Source organism: Egretta garzetta, unplaced genomic scaffold (genome assembly GCF_000687185.1).
Source record: "Egretta garzetta isolate BGI_Z169 unplaced genomic scaffold, ASM68718v1 scaffold345, whole genome shotgun sequence".
NCBI classification, from domain to species: Eukaryota; Metazoa; Chordata; class Aves; order Pelecaniformes; family Ardeidae; genus Egretta; species Egretta garzetta.
Window position 1 is genome coordinate 137,090 of NW_009259692.1, and position 12,278 is coordinate 149,367.

The following is a 12,278-nucleotide window of genomic DNA, read 5'->3' on the forward strand; positions in this document are numbered from 1 at the left end:
GATTTAACAGCCGGGCAGAGGCGGTGCTGAGGGCCAGGGTTTGGGGGTGGGATGGCAGGGGTAGGTTGGGATTGATTATCTTAAAGGGTTTTTCCAACCTCAACAATTCTATGATTCTATAATTTTTATTAATGGATTTTAAATTCCATTTAGGAAGGACAATACTTGTGGAACATAGACTATTTGAAATCAAGCCTATGTGCACATCACCAAGTTTGGAAAAAGGGGGCACATACGTCACTACGCTATTCAAGGGGAACCAGCCAAACCTTTAAAGCCTGCTTGTAGAGTTGCTACTTCTGATTAAGGAGATTCAAAAAACAGGGGAAATCCTCAGGGGAAGAAAATTTTGCCTACTGAGGGAATTACATACCACAGTTCTGAGCTCCAAATGCCAACTGGGAACTTGGTATGATCTACCAATATCTCCCACGTGACCTGGTACATTTACAATTTCAGAAGGACTGGCAGCGCGTTACACAGAGGGGAGGAGTTTTCCTTTTACATGTCAACTGCCATAATGTCTTGCCATCTCAGATAAAAAAAGCAGAGCCAGTCCCACTTAGAGATGCTTAAATTTTTTAAAGGCAAACCCAAAAGTAGGTTTCTAGCAACTGACCCATCATGAATAAATCCTCCCAAAGTGAAGACTCAATCGAAATATGGCAGTAGATGTCATACAGGTTGAAAGATATAAATATTCCAGTATTTGAAGCCACATATTAGAAGTTATTGTCTGCCAAATCTGATTAAAAAAAAATCAGACACTGTCTCTGGAAAGGCATTGACCTGGCATCCAGAGTCACTCGGTGGTGTTCTCTACCTCTCCAGTGCATCATCTGGAAATCTCAATGTCAAGAGGGATTACCACTGCAAAACTGCCTAGTGCCTACTTTGTGGTTCACCTGCACGGCCATCACAACAGGTCTTAAAAATGCAGACTATAAGAAAAAGGCAAGCACACATTGGTGCTTTTCCTACAATTATTTCATGGCCTCAAACATCTGCAGTTCAGTTCTTCTAGGAGCAGAGCTCCTGCTCTATTGCTCTCAGTGGGATTTTCCCCTCATGCTTTTCCAGTTATTGCTTGAATTCACAGCTCTGTGTGCTAAAATTGCCTTCTGTTTTCTACTCTTTCTGTAACACTGCTTGATTTTTTTTGACCACTACTGAACTAACATTTTCATGGAGTGGTATTACATCTTAGCCTCAAGTGAAGGCTGTCAGTTCAGAGTTCATCACTGTATATATAGAATTAGAACAGTTTTCTTCTGGCTGCCTCACTTTACGTATACCTACATCAAATTTCTTCTGATGCTATTGGCTAATCAAAAATTCTCTCAAAGACCTCCCACAGGTTCCTGCTTATTCATATGGGCTCTCTATTTCACTCTGAAAAGCTTTTTATCATGAAAAAATAATTTTAAACTATTCTTCCCTTTATCCATATCATAGGAAACATATTGAACACCACAAACACAGCACAGATCTCTACAGGACTCTGATAGCCCCAACTTATTTCATCACCATTTCTTTCTAATAGTTCATGAGAAGACTTCTCTCATCTTGTGCTTGTTAGTTTTCTGAAGAGGCTTTGGTGAGGACCTGGTCAAGTAAATGGTGTCAAATGCATCTCCCTTGACCAGATGATTGAGGATTCCCTCAGACCTGAAGTTTGCCATCTCATTCTTCAGAAGCCCGGCTTCCCACTGACCCAGTGTAAGTACTGCATCCATTAAAGAGCCAAATCACAAGTAATTTTGAATACAGAAATAAGGAAAACTGTCCTATAGGTTTCCCTGTAGTCTCACCTGGAACTGATGTACTGTAGAAAATAATTTGTTGCAGAAGGTACATCTGATGTAGGAAGGCCTGCATTCTGCACATCAGCAGTTTCATCACTTTCATCTCCTAGCTACAAAAAGAACAAGTATGTCTTAACCACTGACCACAAACTTTTCAGTTCATTCTTTCCCAAGACAAAAGTTTCATCCACAAACACTCTCTACAATAAAATCTAAGCCTACGTCCCAGTATTTCACTTTCTTTTTTATGCTAGGAAACCTGTGCAAACCTGTCTGCAGCAGGAGGTACTGATGATCCAACTCAATTACTCCATGCACAGGTTTGAACCCAGGCTGCCCTGTGTTTCTTTTCTCACCTTTTCTGTGAAATCTTGGTTGCATGAGAGCATCTTAGGAACACGTTTCAACTTAATTCTGACCCAAAAGGTAAGAGAAAACATTACATCGCACTGAGCTTTAGATGGTACCTATGATTGCAGTAGATGTGTTTATTTTCAAAAAAGCTTCTTATGCTAAGCAGCTGTATTAATTTATTAAATGTCTGGAAGACCAGGTTTACTAAACAGCCAACAGAACTGTGTTCACAGCTTCTAGCTTTGCATATATACATGGAAGTTTTAACCCCATTATACAGTGGCTTCAAAGTACTTCATAAACAGCCTGTAATGCTCATGCCAACAACCAATCTGTTCCACTGCTCCTTATCCTCACTTAAATATGTCAACTCTTAGTCAAGATAAACATGTGCTTACCTTAACTCTATCTCTTAAGTTTTGCCCAAATACAAACGCTTGCTGTGCATTTAGTTCTGCCTTCTCACAGCTGTCATCATCTGAAGTATTGTTGGACTCTTTTTTCTGACATTCTCCTGCCTAAAGAAAAGAAATTGAAAACTTTAGCCTAGGTAATTGAGTTTATTTAAAAAGCACACATTACAAGACACTGAGTCACACAGTCACTTACAGTGACAAGCCAGTAACATCTCTAAATTTTACATTTAAAAAAAATCCTCCATTGTTGTTTAGAGGATCTTAATGAATCACAGAATAGTTAAGGTTCAAAGGGATCTCGAACAAGCATTTGGTCCAAGTTGTGCTCAAAGCAGCACCAACTTAAAAATTAACATCAGGCTACCTGAGACCTCATACAGTCAAGTTTCAAAGAATTCAAGGATGGCAGTTTTACAGTTTGCATAGCCTGGTTCAACATTCGATTGCACTAAATATGACAGTTTGGTCCTAACACCCAACTGGGATCCCCCTTCCCCACACTTGCAGCCTCTCACTTGTTTGGTAGGCACTTCCAAGTCCCATTCTATCTCGCTACAGCCTACCACCAGATAGTTGAGGAGAACAATTCAATTCCCCTCCCCTAGTCCAAGGAGAATATACTCAGTTTTTCCCCCCCTCTTACCAGACACCACATGCTCCAGCCACTAGCCACCTTAGCAATGTATAAATGTCTTTCATGTACTGGCAAGCCCCAGGCTATACACAATACCCCTGACGCCACCCATCACCAGCAAGTAAAGGGGAATAATCACTCTTCTGAAACTAACAGCTGCAGTCTTAATCAATAAAAGGATGCACTGCTCATTAGTGTTCAACTTGCTCAACACTGTTGCACAGGACCTCAAGGTTCATGAGCCTTTTGTCATGCTAAGGACCCTCTATCTGCACCTCGGCTGCCTGCTTTCCGTTAGCGGCTCTAACCTCTCACCACAGCTGCCATGGCAGTGTTTTCCAGATCACCTCTGGCAGTATTTTCTCGTATTATTCTCCTATTATACTTCTCATCCCATTATACTCAGGGCCTTGCACCTGCAAACCCCTATAGGGGTGCTCGGAGGCAACTGCAGCCAGCATGGGAATCGCCCCCTCCCTCTTCTCTCCTAATTCCCGCCATGTAGCTTTTGATTTCCATTAGAAGACCCAACAATAAGCATGCACAAAACCTAACAATTAATAAGCACGCAGCAGCTGCCCCCATCAAAGCTCTTATAATCATAGAACCATTCGGTTAGAAAAGACCTTCAAGATCATTGAGTCCAATCTTCTTGTGGTCCTTTCTTCCCCAGTCATTTCCAGCTCCAGTTAAGCTTTGGCTTTCCCAGTTCTCTCCCCACACATCCAGGCAATCCTCTTGTATACCTCTCAGGTACCTTGACTTCTTTCCCAAGTTGTGTACACTCCCTTTCCGGATTTAAGGAGCTCCCAGTTCATCCATGCTGGCCTCCTGCCACACTTGCACAATGTCCTGCACATTGGGACATTCTCTGAGGCAACAGAGGCAACAAGCTCTCTTGAGCCCTTCTGTCCTTCAGGATCCTACCAACAAGCTCAATGAACAAGCTGAAGTCTTTTCTCTTGAAGGCTGGGTCTTTATTCTGCTACTTCTCTTCCCCACTTCCCTCAGGATCTCAAACTCATAGCTGCTGCAATCACAACTAGTCTCAACCATTGTGTTTCTAAGCAGTTCTCTGCTGTGAATATCAGGTCCAGCTGAGTACCTCCCTGGTCAACTCATCCAGCACCTGCATCAAAAAACTCCCCTGTCCTCAACTTATTCTTAAAATCTCCAGGAGCATTTCTACCAAGACATGTTGCCATTTCATCAGGTGCCGAAGTACTTGAAGTTCCCCTTTAGAACCAGGGTCTGCAACTGTGAAGCTTTCAGTTCTCCAAGGGCTTTAGCTACTTTCTCCTCTTGATCAGTCCAACCCTAGCAAAGGTTCACCTTAATCTCCCCCTTATTGGCTTCTCCTCTGATCTTAACCTTTCCCAAACCAAAGCCTCTGCATGCAAGCAGCTCCTTTGAGCACAGTAGAACCCACCCCCCTGTCTTTCCTGCTTTACTTTCCAAAAAGCCCGTATGTATCCAATGCGTTACTCCAGTTGTCCAAGTGAGCCTCCTGTATCCATGATCCCAGTGAGGTTACAGAACTGCCACTGCACATAGATTTCCAATTCCTCCTGTTAGTTTCTCGTGCAGGGTGTTGTTGTCTACAGGTACTTCAGATGGGCTACCAGCCATGGCACTTTCCACACATATTGTACAGCGGAAAGAAAGCAGTGGGAAAACAACACTGGTTTGGGTCCAAAGGAGTTCTGCAAATCCCATTTTATATTTAAGGGACATAACCTTTGCATAACCTAGCTGTTATCTGCCTTCAGATTCTAATTCTGGCATTTCAAAATGGCAGTCAGAAATGGGCCAGTGTTGCCTGCTGGGAGTAGTCCTCTACCACCGAATGGTGTAGAAAGGGTCAAGAGCATTCTGTTGAACAAAAGGAAAAATCTTTAGCCTAGGGTCTCCTTAACAGGTCCTCCTCCTTCTGGATAAGGATCAGAATCTCCCTGCTGCCAAAAAGGCCAAGGGCTGCATGGTACGCTTGAACAGCTGCCTACCAAGCTTCCCTGCACATCTGATGACTTTTGGCCACCAAACTCTCCCACCAGTCAAGGGGGGTTGACTAGAAGGCTGTAGCTTGTACCCATCTCAGGACTATGCTGCTTAGGGCTCCTGCAGTTTCCCAGGGATTTTCAAGACAGAGACAAGGTCTAGCCCAAAGAGGTACAGGTCACCAGAGAGATGCTCAGAGTAGGACAACAAACAGATAGAGAACATTCCCGCTCTGCTACTAACACAAGACAGAGGCCTCAAAGAAAAATCTCTCCTGCCAGTAAAATAAGACCATGATTCACATCTGCTCTAACAAGGGCAGGCCAGGCTCATACATAACTACCAAATACCACGTACTTGCCCTCACAAGAAAGCTTTCTCTCAAGTCCCTGCCACAGATCAGCACATACAATTACTAATATTAAACTTAATTCCAGAAGTAACCATCCACTTTTATCAAGCAATCTAGTGTGCTGCAAAGATACTCCAGCATTCAACACAACTACTGTAGGAACTCCAGTTACTTACAGCTGTGCTAGAAAGCTTCAGGCAGATGGTCCATCCTGACTACAAATGCCAAGACTATGAAGAATATCCCACCACGCTCCTTGGTAAAGTTGCAAATGCTCAGCTATAAAGCTTTATACCATTTAATATTTAGCTTTCAGTGATCCTTAATACCTAGATTTAAGAGCCTTCTTCCACCAGAAAGCTTCCTCCCAGGTCAGTATTTCTGGACTTTAATTAAAAAAATTCAAGAGGACTTTTGGATGTTAAAAATGTACAGAGGGTCTCACTAATGACATACCCAGAGGTAACAAGCGCATCCCACAAAAACTTCATACTGATTCATGCAGTGAATATACTTATTGCTACTTAATTATGGCAGTAGTCTTTCACTAAACCTTAAAAAGCCATTCAACTCTTGAAGTCTTTCTTCTTAGAATGTGAAGAAGAACTTCTTGACTTGGAGGGTGCCCAAGCCCTGGCCCAGGCTGCCCAGGGGGGCTGTGGAGTCTCCTTCTCTGGAGATCTTCAACCCCCGCCTGGACACTGTCCTGAGCCCCCTGCTCTGGGTGAGCCTGCTTGAGCCCCTGCTGGGTTGGGCTGGGTCTGTCACCTTCAGTGTCCTTCCCAGCCCTCTCCAACTCACCTTGTCTTCAGAGTCAGAACTTTTCAGTGTTGCATTACTTAGCGATTCTGACGTGGCTACAGAATCTGGCGGGATATTTACACCATTAGTGCCGCTGCTGAGAACTGCAAGAAGGAATGAGAAAAATGACAAATTCACTAGATATTCAGACTGTCCTAAAAGTAGTAAGCTTTCGAGACCAAAATTGCACACTGTTAGCTTAAGTCCATGAAACACTGCAACGTAAAATACAGAGTTCCCATAGTATTTTGCAAGAGACATGAAGACCACGATACAGCAATTCTTAGGAGAATCAAAATTCCAAATGCAGAAAACTAAGTGTGCTGGGTTTGGCTGGGATAGTGTTAATTTTCTTCATAGTAGCTGGTACGGGGCTCTGGTTTGGATTTGTGCTGGGAACAGTGTTGATAACAGATGTTTTTGTTACTGCTGAGCAGAGCTTGCACAGAGTCAAGGCCTTTTCTGCTCCTCACCCCACCCCACCCGCGAGCGGCTGGGGGGGCACAAGGAGCTGGGAGAGGACATGGCCAGGACAGCTGACCCCAAGTGACCCCAGGGGTATCCCACGCCGTATGGAGTCATGCTCAGCGTATGGAGCTGGGGGAAGGAGGAGGAAGGGGGGGACGTTGGGAGCGATGGCGTTTGTCTGCCCAAGTCACCATTACGCGGCATGGAGCCCGGCTGTCCTGGGGATGGCTGAGCACCCGCCTGCCCGTGGGAAGCAGGAAATTTATTCCTGGAGTTGCTTCGCTGGCGCATGTGGATTTTGCTTTCCCTATTAAACTGTCTTTATCTCAGCCCACGAGCTTCCTCACTTTTACCCTTCTGATTCTCTCCCCCATTCCAGCAGGGGAGAACAAGCGGCTGTGAGGGGCTCAGTTGCTGGCCAGGGTTAAATCACACCACCAGGGCAGCAGAAAGTCATTTCATCTGTACAAATGCTGCAGGGACTTCAACACAAAACTTCAAGCAACCACCCTGCTCCAATCTAATACTGTTCACAGCCAGCAGGGCTCCTCTTTGGACTGATCTAGCTCCTTACATACTGAACTCCCACTGAAAATTTGTACCCAAATATTAAATCCATGCCAACAGGCACACTGAGAAATCAAGCTAGAAACATTTGGTTTTGTGCCAGATTCAGCTTCAACTGAAGTTAATTCTGTTTCAGTTCAACTGAACTTCCGAAGGGTAGGGGGCTGGTGAAAACACAGGAGTTTAGGAGACATGGACACCTTGAACAGTTTTTTTGCTTTAACTTCCAGTTTTCAATCATGCCTATTTCTATTATTTATATCAAATTCCATAGCAGTACAATAAGCAAAATATACAGGACCAAGCTAAGAATTAAAAGTGTATCTCAAACTCCCAACTCCAAAATGGCCCCCAAGCCTAGAGGTGCCTCCTAGCGATTTAAGTATTTTACACCACACTGCAGCTAGCTGAAGTCTACCACTACTGTTCAATTGATCAGCAGTAGCTTATTACCCCATGGTCAACGCTGTCACCCTTAAGTTATTTTATTCCAAAAACCAAGCATGGACTATACCAAAGTTAGAGGCCTGGCAACATCAGACAGTCGTCGTATACAGCAAGTGAAGGTTCGACTGCGTTATCCCTTACGTAACACGGATATACTATGCCTATCATTTAAGATGTTTCTTCTCTGAAAGGTGAAACCTAGCAAAACAGAGGTGGATGCTGAGTAAAAACAAACTGCTACACTAAACAGATTTTGTGGTTTTGTTCTCCCTCTGTGGTACTCTAGAAAGCAAAAGCATTATTTACCCATCTGCGAGAAAGCTTTTGGCTGCGGTGCCTGTAATACTGCTGGACGTAGCACACTTCGCTGCTGTTCCTTCGGTTTCTGGCTAGGGAGACCTGCAAGTACAAAAGTTTTTCAAGAGCTATAAAGCTTTTAAGTTGAAAAATTCAACTTCATCTCATCTTCTCTGTGACTGTTTCCAACAGAACATACAATGGAAAACCAGACATTCCACCCCCTTCCTCCCTCAGCCTTAAAATAGAATTTGGTCCCAAGTAGAGAAGACAACTTCCTAGCCTTAAAAGACACTTTAAAATATATTGTCTACCTTAACCAGGAAACCACAGAAGGAAAGCTTATGACACTGACTCAGAAATAGAAGTAAAAATGTAAGATATTACCAGTACACAAGCAATCCTATTTATTCACTAACATATTATTCAGCTACACGTTCCAACTTGTCTTTTCTCCTTCCAAGGAAGTAATTTCCAGATACTGGTAAATGACTTTTTCCCTGCCTCATACAATCAAGTGTATTGGTAGTATAATATTCTTACATGTTGTTTCATTTAACAACCTTCTGGCTTTTTAAATAACCTGGCCTCTGGTTTGCTATAGTGTAAGACACATGGCACTACAACTCTGCTTTGATTCAGAAAGCCAATTGACCTTAAATAACCTAATAAAAAAAATCTTAACATCAACTTTAGATGGTTATGGCAATCCCAGAAGGTTCAGTTTTCTTCACTGAACAAAACAAAGATGAACTCTTGAACCAATACAATACCACAACAGAAGTTACTCATAGCAACTCGGCTGAATATTCTGCAAGAAGTTCCATTCCAGGCCACCCATATTCAAAGGACTTGACAACTCCCAAAATATAACAACTATCGTAAGTTCAAACATTCATGTCAGCTCAAAAAACCTTGTTCTTTTTTTAAATTTACTATTCTTCCTGCAAATAAACTAAACAGTTTATATATATATATAGCAAATAAGAACTTCCATTACTGAAATAGTGCTGTTTTTTTCTCTTAAACTCCTAAGGAGCTGTAATATTAATGTCTTTCCCATACTGGCCAGGTCTACGTCAGCCAGGAAACTCAGCAGGAGCCAAACCTTATAGCCAAACTGTACAGCAGAACAGATAGGATGAAGGACCTGACATCCATGCTCTCGTCAAAAGCCAGGGAGAGGAGGAAGAGGGGAGTGAAGAACATTTTGGACTTTGCCCTAGCCTGGTCCCAGACTGAGCGCCCATTAAGGGCTGGAACTTGAGCAGTGCAATCCTGGGCCGCCCCTTTGGTTCCAGTTTGCTACCAAAGGGATTGAGTTCCCAGAGCCCAGAACTACTCTAGGAACTGAATCAAAGCATGCAAAGCAGACACAACTGGGAGATACATTTCAGAAATGCATGACTGATCCAAGCCAAAATTTGGATGCGTCTATACACATTACACAGTGTCTATGGGCATAACCACTCTGGAGAATAAAGGTTTTTTTCTACATAAACATAGGTATTGCCACCTTCCAGTTACACCAGCAGTTTGAGGAAATTCCTAAATAAAATGCTTGAACTGGTTTCTTTGTACTGCTGCAGGAAGCATTGAACTAACCTGCACTAGGTGCCTGACCATGGATAAGTATTGGTGGCTTCAGCCGGAATCCACTGCTCTTCTCCTCTAGAAGCAAAATACAAAATTACAAGGAGAGAGCTGTAACATACAACATACATTCAGACGTAAAATTAATTCAGTCATAAAATTCCTCATGCTTTCCCCATTGTAACACCACAGAAGTTTTGTAAATATTCAGAGTCATAAGGAGATTTCCAAAGAACAAATTCCCTTCTTCCAAAAGAAGTCAGAGTTTTCAGTGATGATCACACCAAATATACCAAGACAGAAACACAAGTTGTTGCAAGAAAAAAATTCAAAATTGTTTTTCAGGAAAAACACGAACAATCCATCTTTGCAAGAGAAATGGAGTTCCTTCTGTGAAGGACTTACAGGTTTAATAGAGGTTTTAAGTGAGAATCAAACTAAAGAAAGGACAAAAGTATGACTGTACATGACAGCTGCTAATAGGCACCCGACTGCTAATTATCATAAATTAAGTTAAATTTCATTGCTTAATATTAGTTTCTCGTAATTCCATTAGCTCTTACCTTATGCTTTTATAGTATGAAGGCAAGAAATTCCTTTGCTTGTCCTCACTACAGTTAAGGCTTTATAATATAGATAAAATACAAAACTATCAAAAAAAACCACAACTATTACAAAATTAGTTCCTAAGAACTTAGAAGGTATAATTACAAAACGTTTCCTTTTAGGGACCATAAAGGCTGTGCTCAGAATAAGACAAATCAGCACCTTACCATGTTACTGTACTTTGTTATTCTTGTGCCATTTAAGCATACGATAATTCCTACACACTGATACCAACGCAACCAAACCACAGAACAATGGTGATGAACAAAATAGTGGTGCTGTCAACACAGGGTTCACGGGTCATGGTTGAACATCATCATGACCATAGATTATGGTTAATTTGATTTTCAAAATCAAAAAACCAGTATCCAAAGTAGATAAATGAAAAAAATCCCTTAAGTTTTAGCTTGAGGTTAACAGGTGAGCATAGAGAGTCATATTGCAGTCTTCCACTCCCAAAGCATTTAAGAATTTTGATGTGTTATTTTAATTACATCCAGCAAGCATGAAATCAAGCAATGAAGTGAGCAAGAGAACAGCTGTAAGATCAGAACCATCACCACTTCCATTCTCCCAGGCGGGGTCTTACTTCTGAAGTATCAGAGTACTTTGGATTCTGACAGCAGGTTGCTGAGAAAAAGCAGAAAAACGATGAAGCTCACCTGGTTCCGAGTCAGAATTGCCTGTCGAGGGTTCACAGAAGCTTGATGGCATAAAGACGTTGTTCTTTGTTACTGCAGTCAAAGGAAAAAGAAAAATAAAGAGAAGCTGTGTATGCTGTTCTTAATTATAAACTCTGTTCCCAGATACATCAAGGCTGCAAATTGAAAATTATTTCTCTAGTTATTTGTTTTGTTTCTTTTAGGTTTTTCTTTCTTCTAAGCTAAAACAATTTTACAGCCACAGTAGTAAACAGGTCATTGTCCAGAAAATCCCCTTACTTTGTCCTGGAACTGGGAAAGAGCAAGTTTCATTTGTTCTGGAGGGAAGATAAATACAGGATTTCCAGTCTGAATTGTATCTGAACTAGGAATTAAAAGTGATGTTAGAATGTACAATATCACTATAAAATACATATAACATCTCAAAAGGCCTCTGCAGAGAGGGCAGAAAGGAGTGCAATGCTTGCTAAATAGCAGGAGCTAACACCAGGGCTCCTCAAAAGGCTTCAGAGCCATAGCACAGTTTGCACTGAGAGCTAGGAAGTCATGTTTGAACTGTCCCGCAAGGACAAAAATTCTACCAAAACAGAGGAGAGTACCTCGGAGCATTTGCAGATGTCACACTTAAGCAGCATAAGGGTCAACAAAAAGAAAAAAATGTTTGAAAGGGAGAGGCAAAGGACAGCGTTTCTTTTCCACCCTTTGCTGGGACCTAGAGGAGCGAGTAAGAGAGGAGTTTGGTCGAGGCCCTGTTCAGCAGCTGAAGTACTTTCAGTGGTGTGCAAAGACTTACAGATGATGCAGTTTATGAAATATGATGATCAGAGCAGGAAGTAGACACATCAAGAGTCACAAGGCAACAACAGCAGGTTGGGGTTGGTTTGTCTCCAACGGATCATCTTGCATGAGGTAAAGCATGACAATATTTACCAGCTCTTCTAGCTTTTATAGAATCATAGAATGTTTTGGGTGGGAAGGGACCCCCAGAGGTCACCCAGCCCAACCCCCCTGCAGGAGCAGGGACACCTTGAACCACATCAGGTTCCTCACAGCCCCGGCCAACCTGGCCTGGAATGTTCCCAGGGATGGGGCCTCCACCCCCTCTCTGGGCAACCCCTGCCAGGGTTTCACCACCCTCACTGGAAAGAATTTCTTCCCTAGATTCAGTCTAAACCTACCCTGGTTTAGTTTAAAGCCATCCCCCCTTGTCCTCTCCCAGCTGGCCTGGCTAAAGAGATTGTCCCCACCTTTCCTCTGGGCCCCCTTTAAGCCCTGACC

At 42.6% G+C, this 12,278-nt stretch overlaps 1 protein-coding gene across 3 annotated transcripts in view; it reads right to left on the reverse strand.

Moving 5' to 3' along the window:
• The window catches only part of RANBP3 (RAN binding protein 3), a 42,809-nt gene that overhangs the window by 12,191 nt on the left and 18,340 nt on the right, over positions 1 to 12,278 (reverse strand). For all 3 annotated transcript variants that reach the window (XM_035894285.1, XM_035894287.1, XM_035894284.1), the window contains 6 exons: positions 11,001 to 11,072; positions 9,745 to 9,810; positions 8,149 to 8,241; positions 6,361 to 6,464; positions 2,558 to 2,677; positions 1,812 to 1,915 (listed from right to left, as the gene is read on the reverse strand). In XM_035894285.1, coding sequence (XP_035750178.1) covers positions 1,812 to 1,915; positions 2,558 to 2,677; positions 6,361 to 6,464; positions 8,149 to 8,241; positions 9,745 to 9,810; positions 11,001 to 11,072 — 559 coding nt within the window. The remainder of the gene's footprint in view (positions 1 to 1,811; positions 1,916 to 2,557; positions 2,678 to 6,360; positions 6,465 to 8,148; positions 8,242 to 9,744; positions 9,811 to 11,000; positions 11,073 to 12,278) is intronic.